This window comes from Tyto alba, unplaced genomic scaffold (assembly GCF_018691265.1).
Source record: "Tyto alba isolate M040663 unplaced genomic scaffold, T.alba_DEE_v4.0 Super-Scaffold_1000006, whole genome shotgun sequence".
NCBI lineage: Eukaryota > Metazoa > Chordata > Aves > Strigiformes > Tytonidae > Tyto > Tyto alba.
In genome coordinates, this window is record NW_024881272.1 from 7,087,865 (window position 1) to 7,106,892 (window position 19,028).

The 19,028-nt window shown below is 39.8% G+C and overlaps 1 protein-coding gene across 1 annotated transcript; it reads left to right on the forward strand.

Annotated features, from left to right (window-relative positions):
- Positions 1-16: 16 nt before the first annotated feature.
- CUNH1orf112 (chromosome unknown C1orf112 homolog) lies at positions 17-18,964 on the forward strand. Its single transcript, XM_032998598.2, has 24 exons — positions 17-182; positions 708-747; positions 1,490-1,578; positions 2,801-2,905; positions 3,476-3,616; positions 4,622-4,784; positions 5,136-5,220; positions 5,784-5,922; positions 6,381-6,461; positions 7,451-7,515; positions 9,201-9,349; positions 10,254-10,362; positions 10,869-11,055; positions 12,096-12,178; positions 12,555-12,606; positions 12,945-13,034; positions 13,710-13,895; positions 14,575-14,697; positions 15,595-15,690; positions 16,126-16,239; positions 16,719-16,823; positions 17,125-17,205; positions 17,966-18,079; positions 18,387-18,964. The coding sequence occupies exons 1-24, from the start codon at positions 84-86 to the stop codon at positions 18,570-18,572; spliced, it is 2,682 nt and encodes an 893-aa protein (XP_032854489.2). The 5' UTR covers positions 17-83; the 3' UTR covers positions 18,573-18,964.
- Positions 18,965-19,028: the final 64 nt, after the last annotated feature.

Here is a 19,028-nt window from a genome sequence, read left to right on the forward strand (position 1 = left end):
GAGCGGGCCGCGGGGGCTGCTGGGACAGCGGAGGTAACTTTTTCCCGCCGCCGCTCGGCCCTGAGGCGAGCGGCGCTGGCGACATGTCCCAGGCCGACCCTGAGCTGCTCCTGCAGGAGCTGGGAGGCTGGGATTGGGATCTCTGCCGCCGGGAGCTGCCCGCCGTCCTGCCTCGGCTCCTTATATCCTTCCCAGGGAGGCGGTTCGGCTGTTGGGTGGCTGTGGGGAACCACCCCGAAATGGCGGGGGTGTGTGTGTCGGGGTGTGCTTCCTCAGCCTTGCACAGTTCAAGCAAGTAAAGCCGTGGGAGGGAAAGCGGTGCAACCTTTGTGAGTGGCTGACACAGGACAGAGAAGCTGGGCTTAGGTACTTCACTGGAAATTAGTACAGTCTTTCACTGAAATAAACGATTCACGGTAGAAAATAGTGTATGGTTCATATACCACTTGAGCTAACTACCCCACACCCCGAAAAAAAAAAAAAAAAAACCAAGAAAAAACCCTCCCCATAGACTGCAGAAAGACTTGTGCAGGTCATGCGGGTGCTGGGGTAAATCTGTCCACGTTGCTTATGGAGCATCCCCGGCATTTTCATACAAAGGATGAAGCATACAGGGGGCAGCATGAGAGAAGTCTCTGTGACTTCTGCAGGTGCTTTAAAGATAACCTTTATGGCAGAATGAGTTTGAGTTTCTTTAACGTTTTTACTCTATATATCAAGAGTCTGAAGACTGGACTGAGCATATACGTAAGTAGCAACCAAGAAGTGCCTCTTGTTCCTGTGGATCATACTGCAATTGCATTATAAATTCTACACTGCTTAAAAATACTAATGCTGTAACTAGTGACTTTCATGGTCTTCAGCAATCCTGCTGGACCTTGCATGTTACATGAATTGCATGTTGAATAAACTTTATAAAAGCCCATAAAGAAGCTATGCATGTAAGACTGCTTTTTCCCACTATTTCTGATTTTTAGGCACTTGAAAGCAGGGTGCTTTTTATCTTGTATTTTATTGTCTTTTTAGCTCTCAACACGGGTGGCAAAACTCTTGTGATACCTGATAGTGATAAAAAATTGTGGCTGATACGTAATTGTTTAGGAGTCTTGCTAACATTCACTGTTAATTTCATGTTAGTGCCAACCAGCGCATGAAATGTGCAACTGCTTTCAGTTTGGAATACGGAGAATTCTAGTTTCATGGCCAAACAACTGTGCTCAGCCTCCAACTAACTCTAGTTAGGTGTCTTGCTATTACTGACAGGTTTGTGCATGATGGAGCTGTTACTGTTACTTGATTTTTCAGATAACGCGTATGTGGCAAATGTTATGTTGCCCCTCTCAAAATCAAATATCTGATCTGTTTCTGCTTGATGCAGTTCTTTGTTTAATCTGGTAGGTTGCTACACATTTCTGATGATGCATGTTGTGTTTCTGTCAGGTTTTATACATGCTTTACTTTTTTTTTTTTTTTTTTTTTTACTTTGCAGGTGTTTTGAGGGTCTTGACTGAAATGTTTTTGCCCCATATCAGCCTCGCAGATTTGGAACAAACATTTTTCTCCAAAGTATTACCTAAGGTATTATAGTGACAATTAAATGTTGAATTTTCAGTCAGTCCGGTGGTAAAAACCTGCTTAAAATGCTGTGAATTTTTTTTGAGGTCTCATAATTATTGCTTTAGATACAAAACCTGACATTAAAATTTTACCGTTTAAAAGTTTGACATTTTTGTGTTGGATTGTTTCTGTGATTGTCACCATGCTTTACAGTGGGGAGAGGATCAAACATACAATGTTCTACTTTCTATATTCAGTAACAGAATTGGGTTTTATTTCTTTTTGAAAAGATTGGGATTTTTATAAAATGAATAAGGTGGAGAATTTTTATGCGAGGTAGCCTCTCAGGACAAATAAACTGAAGAACCCAATACTCATATATCATGAATAAACATTGTGATATTTTTGAATAATATATCAAATAAACTTTTAGACCATACTGGCCTAACATATGTTATATTTCTGGATTAAATGATGGAGAATTTTGTGCTTCAGTTGTATTAAAATTCTTCAGTGCCTACATTTAAACTGAAATCAAGCAGTGCCAAATTACTGATTCGAGTTTCAGGCCTCAGTTTGTATGTTCTAAGTCAGTAAAAATGGCCATTTGATTTCCATTTCCCTTATTTTATGTCCTGTAGCAAATTTGGGAGATTACAAGAAAAATGGCTTATCACAGGCATATCCTGAACAAGGATTACTGTTCCATACCAGTTTATGTAGTATCTTGCACATGCTTGAAAGCACCTCACTGTCTTTGCAATCTCAGCAGTACTACTCGTCAGGTGTCCAAGGACCTCAACCAAATTAGAAATTATTGTTTGCAGGTCACAGGCTTATGTTTTTATGTATTCAAGTATTAATGATCATTCTCAAAAAAAAAAAAATTTTTTTTTCTGAGACAAAATGAAAATTCTTTTAAAAGGGTGTGATTTTTAACTAAGTAAAAAAATCTTTGGTAGAATGAGGTGTGTATTTCAAGTGAATTAGCTGGGAAGTTTGTTTTATTAAGAGATTGTGGAAAAAGTAACAGCTGCGGTAGATTCTATCTACAATTTGTGAAAACCGTAAGACAGAATCATATCACTCTTTATGATTGAAATGCTAGAAAGCATGATTTTCTGTGAGTTATCTCAGTAGCCCACGACTCCATGCCAGGGAAGCAAGCAGATACGGAATGTTGTTAGTATTAGTGTGTGTACTTTTATAAATAAAATGTTTGAGTTTTGTTTTGTTTTGACAGACTCTACAGTTATTTGATAACTTGATGTATGAATTGTCCAGTGAGGCCAAAGGATTAACCAGCCAGAATACAGAGTTATGCAGTACTGTAAGGAATCTTCTACAGGCAAGTCCCGTGAAACAAACTGTCAAAGGAAGGTTTACATTATTCTTTGATTTTACCTAAACAGTTAAGAGGTTTGTAGACTATCTTTGCCAGCTACTAACCAGGTGGTTAAAATATAATTTGATCTTCCTTTGCAGTTGAAGTTCAGTTAACGTTTTGTGAATGATTTGATTACATCTAGCATGTGATGTTAATTTAAAAAAAAAATCTCAAATTCTGATGAAGTTCCTAGTGCAAATGGAATGTGATTTTCCATATTGAAAGAGTGAATCTGGCACCTATTTATACAGTCACTTAATTCTGAATTTTAAAATTCTTTGTAAATTGAAAACAGTGGGCAAAAGAAATGCGAAGCTTTCAGAGAGTGTATGCGATCAGAGAAAAGCTCTGGAATTGCTTGATACTATTTTATGGAGCTTTATTCATCTTTAACAAGCTATTTATTTATGCAAATAGCAGTGAACTTTACATGCCATAAAATTCTAGGTGCAATTCAGCTAAGAAAAGATATTTTTGAAGTTATTGCAGGAGTGAAAAACATTGATTGTTGTTGTTTATTCTTGCTTTAAGACTATGGTGCAGCTGTTGGAAACTCTGACCGGTTGTGTACGATGCATCTGCACGCTGCAAGAGTGTGTGCCTCTGGAGAGTATCCGCACCCTCCCATCTTCGGTTCTTTATGTAATAAAGAACACATTTACACACTGCAAGGTAGGGCTGTGTTAGACGGAGAAAAATTGGCTTTTAGGAAACACTTACTTTGTAAGAAGATCCTATTTTGAAATCATATTGTTGTCGAATTACATATTTTAAATTTAAATTTAGTTGTTAAAGAGTTTACAGAATGTACTTTGTATACAAGCACAAATATGATTTTTCTGCTGTCTGCCCAGCAAATGTGACCTGGTAGTGAGAGGCACAAACTGTGCTATTTCCGTATTTTTCACCAATGTCAGCTGAGCATTTTGCTAATGAATGTAGGCTCCCTCTGGTATCTGTGCACTCCTGATAGCTGTGGTATTTTCAGAGCTACAGATGGTTACCACAGTGGTGCTACTTACCTTATTTCTGTGCGTGTTTCAAAGTGGATTGAAAGTTGCAATTAGGATCTTTGTTAGTTATGATGGGTAAGGTATACCAGTTTCAGATCTGCTTTTCCAGATGCAACAGTAATTTCCTCTAGAGTAGTGAAAGTATAACAGGGTTATCATAAGAACACATTAGCTTTTGGTCAGCTTTCATTTTCACTTTCTCGGTTTGTCTTTCTTATGGGAACACCTACATCAGTTTTCCATGTCAGGACTTGAACTCAAGTGCTATACCTTTAGCTAACAATTCTAATTTGAAAGTGTTGGGAAATATTTGGAATGGTACTTGCTTTGTTGCTAACCTTGTACTGTTTTGTTCAGAAATACGATTTCAGGTTCATACATTGAGGCCTGAGCCAAAGCCCGCTAAACTTGTTAGAGCCAGGCAGACTTCATTAGTTGTTGATGAGGCTGCAGGTGAAGAGCATTTTATATTTAGCAAACAAGGGTTGATAGCAGAAGCTAGAGATCTGGCTGTGTATTGAATTAAAGTAGGTATGTCTATGCCTTGTTCTTTTTTCCAGTGAAATGTATGACAAAGCTTTCAGTGTTTCAGCATGTGAAAAATCAGGCTGTGATTCCTGATTTTTTTTTTTTTTTAAATCCTCCTTTTCCTCATTTCCTACAGGACAGTGAATCAGTGTACTGTGGACATCTGCACTTGATTTCTGACCTCCTGCAAGCTATGTTCAAGGAAACTTACTCTCTTCAGAAGCAGCTGATGGAACTACTCGATATGATTTCCATGAGCTCTGCTTCTACTGAAGATAACATCACAGATATGGTGTCAGGTATATGTGGATCTAATGCTTTTCTCAGTCTTTTTTTCTAGAAAGAGTATGTCTGAATTTTTAAAACAGGATTCTGAGCATGCTCAGTTCCTGCTGTCCTGATCAGCCTTTCAGAAGTCAGCATTTTGCAGCTTGAAATATTTCCATTTTTCTCATGAAACTTTGTGGGATGGGGCATACTGTGTAGGTTTGTAGGAAAGGGGCGACACTGAGCCCTTTTTCTGATTTGGTGTCAATGTGGTGGTATTCTCTAGTGCTTGTGATTGCTGTTGTTTTCCCAGGAGAGTAGCATACCTGTGAACTCATGAATCTGATTTAACTCAGTTGTTGCTGTTATTATTTCCTTCTTAGTAATCCACACTGTGCTGGAGATATGCTCTGTCATTTCCAATATGGACCATGCTCTTCATGCCAATACGTGGAAGTTCATAATCAAGTATGTCATTGAACTCTTTGGATTTTACTGTAATATAAACAGACTGTAATTTTAAATAACCAGTGTTTCAATTGCTTCATGTTCAGAGTTTCAAATACAATTGAAATTGGAGAATTTAATTTAGCTATTTAGCTAGTAAGTAAGTTTAGAAATTTAATTTAGAAATTTAGCTAATAAGTAGCATTAAAGGCACTGTCAGTGCAGGCAGTTAGGAATCATGTGTGAAAAGTAATAGAAGCTTGACTTTTTGTATTACAGTGCAGAAGAAAATCTGAAACACTGTTGTCTGAATAAATAATCTTAAGAGGTCTGACCTGCAATTCTGTCAGCATTTTGGCTTGAGTTGTGCAGTCCTGCGCTTTCATCCTGCCTCTCCTCTGTGTTTCAGTCTTGGCTGTGGAGAGGGTGGTTCTCTCTAAATTTCTGGTTTCGGTGTACATGGATATTCCACCAATAAGTGTTGTAAAAAGCCTAAATAGAAGAATTAGTTACTTGGATTTGTACTAACTCATCACATGAACACTTCTGACAGTTAAATATCTGATTACATTCCAATCTCTTAGGCAAAGCCTGAAGCATCATTCTCTGCTGCAGTGCCATCTGAAACACAGTGACATCCTCAGCGGCCTGTGCAAGGACACTCTTCTTTCTTTTCACTCCTGTTTGCAGCTGGCTGAGCAGATGAAGTTGTCAGAGATACAGGTGAATTAAAAAGTTCCCAAAGCTGCCGTTGAACTTGAGGAGGGTAAATTCGTCGTGCTGTGTTACTGCTTGGAGTGGTTTGGGATTGTTTTTCTACTTCATTTGGTAGGTAGAATACCTTGTTCTTTTGAAACGGTGTGAAAATGAGGCCCATAGCTTTCTTTAGAGTGGGAATGTCTTAGTGAGGCACTGAAAATAAGTTTCCATCATATTCTATGGGAATTTTATTTCCTAAATTGACAATATCCCAAGGTCAATCAAAAGATAACATTTCAGTTCTGAATATTGCGATAAAAATGTTGAGGCAGACTGAAGATTTTTAAAGTTTTTCCCCCATAGCTGCAGAGTCTGTAGAGAATCAAGTTTGAAACAGATTTTGAACATTGTTAGCAATCTAACTTTATTTTTTACTGTATTACTCTGTATATTAAGTTTTAGAATTGCTTTTTTTTGGACAGGAGAGCACTGACCTCAGGCTGTTCCAGAAGACAGTCAAATTGTGCAGGTTCTTTGCGAATTCCCTTGTACACTACACCAAGGTAAGTTTTAATACTTGAATTCTATGTCAGTATTGAATCTAAGCCTCTGGTCTACAGATGGAATAATTTTGTACTGCATAATATTTTAACAGTTTATTACGATACCATATGAGTGGTATAATTAACATCCACGCGTAACCTGCTTAAATTCTTCCACCTGTATGTACTCACAAGCCTAAGTGGGATTGCTGCTGTGATTTAACAGAAAAACAAGAATAATAAGCTGTTACAAGCAGCGTTGCTGAGGAGTTGGCAGGAGATGTCCAGTCTTTACAGGCAGCCATGAGTCAATGTAACAGTAACTTTATCTGGAAAAATTAAGCAGATGAAACCTGTTGCCGGGGTTTTAGAACTGTTGCTCATTTCAACAACTGAAAACATGAGGCATTAATAAAAGAAATGCCTATGCACTGTTAGCTCTGACACTAACTTCGTGCTCTTTTCCTGGCCCTTTCACTTTGCTGCTGTGTTTTGTTTTTCTCATTATTAGAAGACATGCTGTAAATGTAGTTGTTTTAAGAATGTATGTGAAAAAATTTTGCTCTCTAGAAACAGCCATGATGCTGCATTCTGCATCTGTTCTGTCCCAGAGGGTAAAAGCAGGGGAACGATTTTGTTGTTGTTGTTGGGGTTTTTTTGGCACAAAATAAGTAGCATTGTGACAGGATAAAACAGCCTTGCAGCACGTATGAGACCGCTTCAGATTTTTGCAGCTCTCTATGGCTATTACAACTGTACTTACCAATTTTTTAAAATAAGCCTATAAATTTAATTGTTTTATCTAAAATATATTTACATGTAGTGTAATTAATCTTAGCGTTGCTTGGTTTATTGCTTGCTTTGCACTTGCTTTGTGCTGTGGACTGTTAGAAATTAAGCAATTTTTGCAGTGTAGTACTTCACACACCAATATGTCAGAACAGAAAAAAAGTGCATTTAATAATGTATTTTATATTCAAAGTTCCATTCAGGATTAATGGCTTTTGCAGGAATTTCTTTCTTTCTTCTCTGATTCGTGTTCTCAGTTACATCAGCTCTTTCTTCAGATATACAGGTAAGTGAAGTACAAAATAATTAATTATTGATAGTATCCTGATAATATCTCCATATTGCATTCTTGAAGTTACAAGTGTTTTGAGAGGTAAAAATACAGTTCTCATTCCAGCACTTTTGCTTTCTTTTTCCATGTACAGAAATGTAAAATATTTTTTCAATGAATTGGGTATTTTTGTGTGATACTAGTTACCTTAACCCCGTTCTTGATCAGTGCTGTGAGTGTCTGATACTGACAAACCACTAACTTCATTGCAGTCACTTTTTGTCAACATTTCTGAACAAGTTATGTGTAGAATGCACAGGTTGCTTGTCTTGGACACTGGGTCTATTTATGCAAATTCATTTGAAACTTCTTGTTCCTAAAGTCAAAATTCCTGAAGGTGGGATTTGCCCGCTGGTCACCTTGCCGTGCAGCCGTCAGGCAGAGTTAGAGCACAGCAACCCAGCAGTGTACCTTCCACTTCAAAACAAACGGTAGTGATGTTACTCCAATCATGCAAAGCCAAGGCAATTTGGAATTACCATTCCCTAGTAATCCCAATTCCTTTCTGTTTCATATATAACTAAACAGCCATGCACTCTTTTTTTCCTGTCTTGAATTCTAGTGAAAGAAAAAATCCGAGATGAAATACAGGTGTTAGCGGTGACATTTGACAGATTGTTTCTACTTTTAAGACAGAGTATGGAAACATTTGTCCTGAAGGGAGAGAGCATCAGAAACAAGAGTATCCTGAAATTTTGCATAGCTTTACTGTTGCGTTTATGATCTTGTGAAATTCCGCAAAAGTACTCTCTGGTTCTTCCGGAAGCAAATACTTTTTTAATGTTATGCTCATAAAGCATAACAGTCTGCAAGCAGCTTATCGTTTTTCTTTCAAAAGTTTTGCTCTATTTGCTGCAGTAGTGGGGAAGAATAGGGGCGAGTGGGCTTTATAGTAGAGGGCTGGTATCAGTCATTCTTTCGGAATTGAAACCAGGTTTTGTGGTGAGATGCATGCATGAGTTCACTGCATGTTTCCCTGCAAGATCAAGTGGATATATTTTTTACGAGTTTCCTCTTCCAACTTTACTTACCTTGTAGATCTTTCTCAAGTGGAATGTTGTAAACTTTTATTCACTCGGCAAAACTGAGCAGGATTTCTGAGTAGGAAGGTAGCATTTTTAGTCACTTTATAAGAGTAGAAGTTTTTCATTTAATGATCTCTTGGTTTATTCTCATATCACTTCTTTTTTTTTTTTTTCTTTTATTGCCCAGGGTTTTATTTCTTCAGAGAAATTGTGGTACCTTTAGTGTCATGTGTTAAATTAGTGCTGTCATATTTACAACTGTCAAATTGTGTATACAGGTGCTTTCTTGGCTTTTTGTTGCTTGTCTTTTTTTTTGAGATTCAGAGTATTTCTTTATATATGCTATGTATTTTACATGCATTTTCTGTGAGCTTGTAAGGTTTTCTTACAATGTTTAGTAACATACTGGATTGTGGTGCTTAGTTTAAAGGCTGAATGTGGCGTTGTAACTCTCAGGCTATAATAGTTATTCTAAAATGGGGGAGCCTTTTCTGTCTTTTATTTCACAGTAACAAGGAAATAATGAATTTGCCTTTTGGTAGTTCTTTTGAAAAGTAATGTTTTTGAAAATGCTACTGAGACTATTTAACATTGTTTCATTTCCTCTCCCCTTAGCAAATGTCCTCCCAGTCTCTATGCTCCAGAGATCTCGGAAGTTCATCGAGATGAAATATCCCGGGTTTTTCTCGTGGCTCTTGATCCTCTCATCAACCAGCTTCTTCCCTTTAGCCCTTTTATGGAACAAGTGTTAAGTGAAAAGTTAGGTGGGTTTAAAATCCAGCTACCACTGTTACAGTACTATGCAAGCAACTCTGAGGGATCAGGATTGATATTTTGACCTGGACCACAAGCAATATTCTGTACTGATTTGCTTGTCTCAAATTCCTTTTGTAAGCTCTGTGATAGAGCCTGTTGCATGCTAACTCAGATAAATTTTACAACAGATAGTTCACGTTCCTGTTGAATGCACCTTTTCCAAAGTACTCACAATAACTTCAGTATTCATCTGGTTAACAGAAATCATACCAGTTCTGCTGTTTCGCATGGTTTCAATCCACATTTGTCACAGACTTTCACAGTAGGCTAAAATTTTTCTGCTGTTCTGTTGGTGGGGGAAGACGGCTATTTTTTCCCAAATCAAGTATTGTCTGTGAAAAGTAGAATGCCTTCAAACTGGAAAATGATCAGCTTTTTGTTATAACACACCCCTCTCTACGATTTCTGCCCTGACCAACATGTCGTAATTCTGAGACAGCTGACTGGCTTTTCTCCCACGTGCACACTCTGGCCTTGTGATTATCCTGACATGCTTTGAAAACTTGGTGTTTTCAGTGTTTGAGGTGTCCAGCGCTTTCAAGGAGATTAGAAACACGAGGCATCCAGATTGTAACTCCTTTACAGCATCTTGCAGTGACAGTTCAGAACTGCAATATTTTAGTTTTTACCTGCTATAGTATACTGCATTTATTGTTCACTTCAGACACAATGTTCATGATGAAACATTCCTTTTCTCCCAGCTGCATCTATAAGTGATTTTTGATTGTCTTCCTGGGAACTTTCATGTTTCACCAGTTGTTCATTGTTTGTCACTTGCTTAAAAGCCAGTCTACACACATGATGTATTTCCCAGGGCAACTAGCATCACATTTAAAACAAACAAATTTCCAGGTCTCCCTCCTGAGCAGCAGCTGCCTCAGTGTCTCGTCCTGATTACCATAATGGACAAGCTGTCCTCTCAGCCTGAAGAAGTGCAAACTCTCTGGAACACAGGAAAAAGGTACTACAAAGGTTTTTGTTGTAGTTCTTCACCAGAGCAGTCAGGCTATATGGGCCAACGGAGGGGCTCAGCTGCTGAGATTTCCCTTGCAACCAAATAGTAAAGTTTGTCAGACTATGGATTTATGTCCTTTTGCTGAGAAAATCAGGATCTGATGTTCAGTGCTTCAGGAGCGAAGCATACAGAGACAGAGATGTCTTTGTTTTTTCAGGAAAGGAATGGTATTTTGAGTGCTTCCAGGATAAGAAGAAAGATATGTATGTAATTTGTTCATACTTCACTAAGTTAAAATCTTGCATTTTTATGCCTGAACTCCCTAATAACCACCTCACTTTGTAAAAGAGGAAGGTAGTCAGGAACATAAATCTAGTGTAAGAGCACTGAAGTTACTGCCATTGTTTCCAGTCAAAGACAAAGATTCTGTAGTACAGATGTTGCTTGCAGCATTTGGGATCTGCGTATCTGTAACCCAACTCTTTTTCTTTTTTCCCCTCTTACCCTTGCAGCTTGTCCCTGTTTTCAGCTCTCTTCTTCAGTTTCCAGCAGTGTTCTGGCGAGCTTTCCTTCCCCGTTTGTTTGCCAGAGGTGATCAGTACTGGCCAGCCAGCAGTTCCCATCACCCTCTATCACTACGTGTGTGTCCACCTGTGCTCCTTCATTGCTTCCACGCTCCCATCGCACTTTCCACAGCTGGTAAGATTGTTTATTGCTTATCATCTCTTCAGCTGTTGTGATGCACAGGTACTATTTAAAAAAGAATGAGTTCGTTCTAATGATCCTAGCTCTAAAGAGATGCTTAGGTATGAAGTGGTTCTGTAGAAAGCAGCTGTGGTTTGGTTACATGGCTGGAGTTCAGTTACAGCAAATGTCACTTGTGGGAAAGGGGAGAATAAAGCTTCATGCAGGTTCTTGAGAACCTGAGTGGTGGTGGAAAATTTTGTTCTCTTTGGAAAGCGGGAAGGCGTCAAGTTGTTAGAAAAGTTCAGTGCTTTCTTTTATGCAGCAGTCAATTTGTATTAAATTTACCTGGGTTTGTTAGTCTATACTGCAACGTAATAAAGTGGCATTTAGTATTTAGAGTAGATGATATTGTTGTGATTTCAGCTAAGAACATACCATAAAATGGTAATAAGCAAACTTTCCTACTTCAGAGGACTATGCTGAGCTTTGATTCATGATATATAACGTTTTAAAAGTTTTTCATGTTCTACTGCACGTAGACAAAAGAACCTCTAGATAAATGTAAACCTTTATAAAGTTAAGAGCTGTCACAAAAATTATAGCCCTAATTTAGAGTTTTTTTTTCTGAATGCTGCATTTGTCTTTCAGATAAAATTTGTTTGCCTAAAAGAGGAAGAGGCTTTATTTGCTTTTCAGTAAGCTGCCAAGAAAGCTGGCAAGAAAATTGACAATAAGTTGGTTTAAAAAAAAAAAAAATTTTCATAAAAGTTGACTTTGTGAAGGAAGGATGCACATGATGAAGTGTTTTCAAAAGTGAAGGATCCTAAGCCCACTGAAATGAATGTACATATACGTTGAAAGTATGCAAAACTAAAGGTGTAGCTGCTTGCCCGATGGTGTAGCTGAATACAGAGTATGAAAATGAGTTCTTAAAACATTTTAAATTGGATAAGCTGAAAATCTTGGTAGGTTTTATGCTAATTAGTGGAGTAAAGGAATAGTAGGTCTGCAATCTGTTTCTGCATGAATTTCTGTATATATTTTCTCCTCAGGAGTGTGCTCTGCTGGATGCTGTGCTGGGTTCTAGTATGATCACGTCTCTGCTAGCAATGGACTCGTGGTGCTTCCTTGCTCGGTAAGATGGTTTTATTACAGGTCAAGCAGGATTTCCACAGATCCAGTTAGTTCTGTTGTTGTATATAATTCCTTGAAAGAGACTTTTTAAAGACAAAATTGTCCCAGAATTGGCTTCTTTTCAGATAGAGCCTGTTTTGAAAATTAGGAGCAGAAGTGGCTTAGCTGTTTTTACATTCATGAAAGTAAGGGGAACATACCTTTTCTATCATTTAATAATTGTTTTTTGCAGTGGTTCTCTCAAGTAAATTGTGTCTGTGCATATCAAGTTTAAACATGTTAGAGGAAACAGCCTTCTCTCAGACAAGATTTTTAATAGTTAGTCTGTAAAAGAGTAGGAAGTACAGATTCACAGGCTTCTGTTTCTCACATTCCAGGTACGGAACAGCTGAACTGTGTGCTCACCACGTTTTTGTGATCGCCCACTTGGTAAGAACCACAGCGGTGTTTGCAATTCGGCACCAGTTTTAATCCTAGTTCTACCAGCAAACTGCCTAAGTGACCAAAGACAGGAACTTCATTATTTTCCAAATTCAAATGGAGACGGTTTTAATTCTTCAAATTGGGTTAACAATTAGCAAAAGCAGTACTGTGAAAATATAAACCAGTATGCTGAGTATTTCCAGTGTACCCTGCATTGTTTTATTTAGTGTTATTGCTGTCATCCCACATAGCAACTCGCGGAACATTCTGTATTGAATTCATTTGATGAGTGGTGACTTTTTCCTTGATTTAATTAGATTCATGACCCTTTTATCCTAATTCAGATAAAGTCCTGGCCCAGTGACTGTTACCAGGTCTCTGCCTTGGGGGTTCTGCTCAGGCGTATGCTGTTCTTGATGGCTCCAGATCACCAGGCAAGTATGGCACCAGCACCTTCTGTCTTTAATAGAAGAGATTCGAATCAGTGGCCTGTGTTAAAATAACCTCTTTCAGGTCGTCAGAAATGACAAGATGTTGAGTGCTCGCTTGCTGTACTCGATACTGGACTTGTTATTACTGTGTCATAGTGGATCCCCTTTTGTGCAGATGTGCTCTCTAGAACAAGAAAGGCACATACACCTTTCTAAGAATGGGTTTGTCGGGCGGCAGTGAAATCCTTTTTTTGACTAAGTGTGAAAATGCCACGTCTCCCAGATTTCCTGAAATTGTATGCCCTGTCATTGCCACTGGTGTTCGTGGGTGTTCTCATGTCATCAGATACAGAGAGGGTGGTTTCCTTTCCTGTCAGTGCCTCTCCATGTACCTCGGAGAGGCAAAAGCTCACTCCTACTCGCTTGGGCCATTACTTCAAGCAGCTGAAAGAATAAGTTGCTTATTCATTCTGATGTCCTGTATGTGACAAGGGAGATGTTCTACAAGGTTTTTATAGAAAAAGTTGTTTTTTATTTAAATGAAAGGTTTGACACAATTTTTTTTTTTTTTTCATGTAATATTTCAAAAACAAACTAGTAGTGCGTTTTGGTTTCTCAGCTTTCTGACAGATTATCAAAATCCTGGTCTGCTTAGCTCCTATTAACTTTTGCTTGCAGGTAGAATTTGCTCATAAGTTTCTACCGGAAGAGGTGGAGAACTTGGCTGTGTGGCAGCACGTATCCCTCAAGGCCCTGAATCCTGACCTGAGGAAACGCGTGGCCTGTCGGCTCTGCGTGGCAGGGCTCGCGCAGTGCAGGCGGTGGCTGAACAGCCGCCGTGCTTTGGGAGAGCTCCGACCGGTGGTAAAGGAGATTTGGTTCTCTTTGTGAAAATAAGTGAACTCTGGATTTTCAGACTATGAGGATTCTGTTGCTGTCACCTCAGTTCTATTCTTCCGTGTGTTGCCCAGCTTTTTTCCATGCCTAATTGGTATATGCATGAGCAAGAACTCTCACTTTAATGTTTTCTTCTAGAACAAATCACCTTAGGACTCTTTACCCTGAGGGTGACAGTGGAGGTCTTGTGGTTTACTATTTATTCTAGTTGTTTGCTCTCTGAGTGAGCAGCTGTATTTTCTTTAGAATTTTTGATTTACACTATGCCTTACAACTACTTTAAAGTTTTTAAAGTTGCTGCTGGTTTTATGTGGCACCGACTCTGAAAGATGCTCACTGTTCTCCTTGGCGAAGGACTGTGAGAAACCAGGGATTTCCACGTGAAGCCTCTGCTGCCAGCTTTCTCCTGCCAGTTCAGCTAACGACTACGGCACCGTGTGAAACTCACAGAAGCAACGGATGGTTTCCTTGCTTTGGAAGCTTTATTGGCTGGTGGCCTGGTGGATTAGCTGTACTGTACAGCTGACACAGCACATTGGGCTTCTTGCCATCTTGTATCATTTCAGATGCTTAATATGAGCCTGGGGTTTTGGTTTGTTTGATGTGTAGCTTTTTTTGGTCTGTCTTACACATTTTTTCCTACTAGAATACCGCCCTTTCTGTCCTGCTGGTTGCCTGCAATTTTGCTGGGGATGTTCTGGAGGCAGAACTTCAGGCTTCTGTCCTGGGAGTGCTTGGTCAGTTCTGGACTTCTCTCCAGGCTAAAAAGGTACGAGAATTTGCTGCTCAGATGGTGAAAGCACAGTGCCTTTGAGAGGCTGTTGCTGTTCCATCACGTATTTGTTACGAAGTTGTTTTGCTTGGCCTGGGCTGTCTGTAAAGCACAGTGTAAGGGTGCTGCCCATCTGCTGTCAGCTGGTTCCTGTATTAGGCAGGCGCCTGCTCTGGGAAGCCAGTTTGAATTTTCCTGAGTGTTACAGATATGGCTCCTTGTTACTCTATCTGTTACTCAGTGTCAGATTCCGACTGGCTTAACCAGAAGGCTGAAATACCTCATTCTATTACAAATTTAGCTGATTTCAAATGTTCATTAGAATGTGAACAAAACTCAGGGTGATTTAATTAGTACGTAGCTTAGCATGCGAAAACCCACAGAGTTCCTAACCTCCCTCTGGTATTTGAGAACAAGGGGGTAAGGGGATCCCATTGCAACTGTGTAGTTGTCTGTGTCTGCAGTTGCAGTAAAGAAAAAAGGATTGCCATGGTTTATACTCTGGATTAAAAATGTTTGAGAGTGGGGTTGAAGAAGTGCCAGCAACATGCCCCTTCAGAGGTCTCTTCCAACCTCAGCCCTTCTGTGAAGACATTTGGCAACTCATAAGTGAAAAGAAATTGTTAGATAACCTTTAGCAACTTATATTAGCAAGTGGAGGAAGGAGATGAGGGATAAGAAATATTCTTAATAAAAATCAAAGAAAAGGGTCTTGTAAAATATGCCTACCTAGGACTATTTTAATATTTTCTTCTGCTGCTTAGAGTGTGTTGTTTTATATGTGTGAAGTTAGGCTAAGAATTTTGGAACACTACTGTAACTTTATATTCTTTCTTAAGTAGTTATTCCATGAGCTAAAATGGAATTTTACTAGTATCTTCTGATCTGTTGAAGGTCTCAGATGAGCCATGTCTCCAGCAGACACTGTGTTTATTACTTCACCTTTTGGAATTTTTCATCCAAGCATTAGATGCTCAACTGATTATTCAGGTAAAAGAACAAAATAAAACCTTCTTATGAATAATTAACTTCACGAAAACAAAGTTCTTTTTGATTTACTGAAATCCTAAATGAGTTATTTCATGGTCTGACCTTCTCTTAACACATGGAGGCTCCTAATTTTATTTCTTCCTCAATTACTTTCCTGGTATTTAAACCAAGTATATGGCACTTTGGTGAGCATTTTGAGAATCCCATTACTCTGTAAGATAATAGAGATATATGGAGATGCTAGAGAGCATGCTCCTTCCTTTCTAAAATGCACACTGTGGCTTTATCCCTAGCCAGTTTTATTCAAGGTGTAGCACACCTCCTTTTATTTTCAGTCCAGTTTTCTAAAATCAGTGTCATCAGATTTGAAGATGGGAGAGAAGTTTCCACCTGCAGTCTGTGTGATGGAGGTTCGCTGGGGTTTGTTTTCTGCAGGTATTTGCACTGCAGTCTTCCCTTTTCCAGCTGGATCCCCCAGATCACGTTCGTCTAGCGATGGTGGGTTTTCTGTCTTCTATGGGCAAGGTGTTTATACCACAAGAAGCACAGGTAAATAGAATTGTGGCCATAGTGAAATAATCTTCAGTCTTTTGATGAAAAGATATGCTGTTTATTTAAATACAGAGTTAAAGGATCAAGTTCATTAAATACATACAGGAGCACCAGGACATAATTGTCTTGGAGACTCATTAATGGTCTATGGCAGTTTTATTTTCAATCAAGACCTGCTGAGTGCATGGAAAACGCTTGGTTTATTTGTTTGCTTGCCTGCTTCTCACCAGTTAGGAAGGACTGATGTTTGAACCCCCAAGAAGAAAGAAATAGAAAGTGTCACCTCACTTACATTGTTTGTTTTGGTTTTTGTGTTTTTTTTTTTTTTTTTTTTTTTTTTGCCAGACAGGGCAGTAGCACTCTCACATTTCACAAACCTGTTCCTTGACCTCAGAGCCAATCTTGATAATAAATCATGGTGGTGAGATACTCACAACTGACTCTTTGGAACTGACAGATACTTGTTCCTCTTTCAGAGGCAAGTTGTACCCCAGTTGTCGGGTTTGTTTGCTTCTCTGCTAGCTGACCAGACCTGGCTGATTCATCAGCACGCGCTGGAGGCATTCACACATTTTGCAGAGGTAAGCACAGCAGAACTCTGGATGCCTGTATTTGGCTCTGTTAACTTCTATTGTATGGAAATTATTCTGTCTTAAGCGTTTGCTGCTCTCCGCTGACCAGTTTGGGTCTCAGCATTACAGATGCTACAGCACATCAAATGTAATGAGGGCTAATGCAGTTGGAAGTGATTTCAGGAGCTGGAAGTGAGGGTAGATTAAGCATTGGCTGCAACAGGGAAGGGACTGTCAAAGAAATATTTTTTTGTCTGTTCCTTTGTTAAGATGAATGTACTAAACAACTTCTACTCAACATTTCTGACAGGAAACAAGCCATGAAGATGTTGTTCCTCAGTGCCTTAATTCTGAAGAAACTAAGAACAAAGTTGTTAGTTTTCTGGCTAAGGTATGTATATTGTTGAACCATTTACTGCTCCCTTTGTTGATGTCGTACACATCTATTACAAGCAGTATTACAGCCTATGTCTACACCTCCCATCATCTGCACGGTGATCAAATGAGTTTAAATTGTCCTGCTAACTGGGCTCTGGTTGAACTTTTCTACTTGCTTTAATCGGCAGAATTAACAGCTGCCATTCCTATGCAGGCTGCTCTTCCTGTACTTCCCAACTTTAAGTGCTTTGCTTTTCCCTCCTTGAACAAAAAAAATGATTAAATTGCACAGTTACTGTTGTAAGCAGAGAAGTTATCTACTAAAAAGACATCATTTGGTTTGTGTGACTTCCTTCCCCGTTTCTCTTGGATCAATTTCTGAAAGCTAAACAAACACATGAAACATCTTAGTCCTTTTTGGACATTAAGAGAATTTTTTCGAAGAGCAAAGGGTTATTCACCCAGAACACAGAGAAGGGGAAGGAGGGGGCAGTGGTTATGCTGAAACCTAAGGCAGGGCTATCTGGATGAGCAGTTTTCTATCTGGATGAGCGGTTTTTGACAAGCAGATAATTAGAACTGATAGCTGCTAATGCTACACCAAAGTTGTAGATAACTTCAATCTCCTGCTCAGATGAGTGTGTGAGAAATTAGATGCGCTCTGAAGCGCATGTTAAGATCTCCCTCCCCTGTGTTCTGCCATACAAATTGAGCCTGTGAAGGTTGGTAATGCCGCCTTGGTTTAGTTACCTCTCCTGGGGCTTTCTCCCTAGACGAGGCAAGCAGAAGAGCCAACAGAGGCACGGGCAGAACGCATGAAGCGAGAAAGGATTACCTGCAGTGCACAGTTTATGAAAATGGACGGAGAACTGGAGTCAACAGGAGAGGTATGTGCACTTCTTTAAACTATCTGTGCTCTGTCGTTGATTTCTGTCGGTTCTGGGAAGTAGCTCAATTGCTTCAAGGTGGTCTGGCCGCCCTCCATCTGACGAGAAAAAAGGTCACGTGCACTGCTGGCCCTTAATGTTATACCTGAGTGCTCCGTACTGCCTGCCAGCCAGCAAGAGCTCTCACAAGGCAAGGGAGTCTCCTGCAGCTCTTCTCTACCTCTGAGGGTCTTCTTGCATTTGGACGAAGGCTGGTCGCTCCTGTAGAGCATTATAAATGATGTCTCACGTTTACTTAAATCCGCAGCCTGTGGCAAAAAGAGCATGTCCCCCACCCTCTGAGGAGCAGTACAAGTCAGCAGTAGGCACGATGGAGGGGGCAGTGGAGGCTGTGAAGCTGCTGCTCCGGAAAGGGTCACCCCCTGCGTGGCTTGCGGTGAAGCTGGAGGCTCTGCACACAGCTCTAGCCCTCCTCAGAGACAGGGTGCGGTAAGGGGCTCAGCTCAGCGCCCTGGTCCCAGGGAAGAGATACGGCTTTGCACCAGGAGTGCTGGAGGAGCAAAGAACTCTGACACGGGGCAATGCTCTGCGGTACCGCCGGCTCTCGGTTAATGTGCCCCCATGAACGGAGGTGTGAGGGGGTGGCCTGTCTGTCACAGTAACTGCCTGGCTGCACTGATATATTTTAACGGACACTATTGTGCATCTGAGCTGTCATTTTTGTATATTGCTGCTGTATGGTGATAAACATTTCCTGAGACTGTATTTTGAATAGTAAAATGTTTGAATTTGTTGTAACAGTTACTTTTGTTCCTGTCACACGTACAGGTGGCCGGGCGGTAGGTGTTTTTATCTTAATTTTAAATACACTCAGCATTACCACTTTAAGGCTCTATACTGTTCTCTGAACATACCCCTGCTGCGCGTTCCACTCCACGCTAGGGTCATC

What these genes read in the sequence shown, in the direction of transcription:
- CUNH1orf112 (XM_032998598.2), top strand. Translation starts at nt 84, where the DNA reads ATGTCCCAGGCCGACCCTGAGCTGCTCCTGCAGGAGCTGGGAGGCTGG. An exon ending in TCTCCAAAGTATTACCTAAG is followed by an intron (nt 1,579 to 2,800) that starts GTATTATAGTGA and finishes TTGTTTTGACAG; the next exon opens with ACTCTACAGTTATTTGATAA. An exon ending in CTCTTTCTTCAGATATACAG is followed by an intron (nt 7,516 to 9,200) that starts GTAAGTGAAGTA and finishes CTCTCCCCTTAG; the next exon opens with CAAATGTCCTCCCAGTCTCT.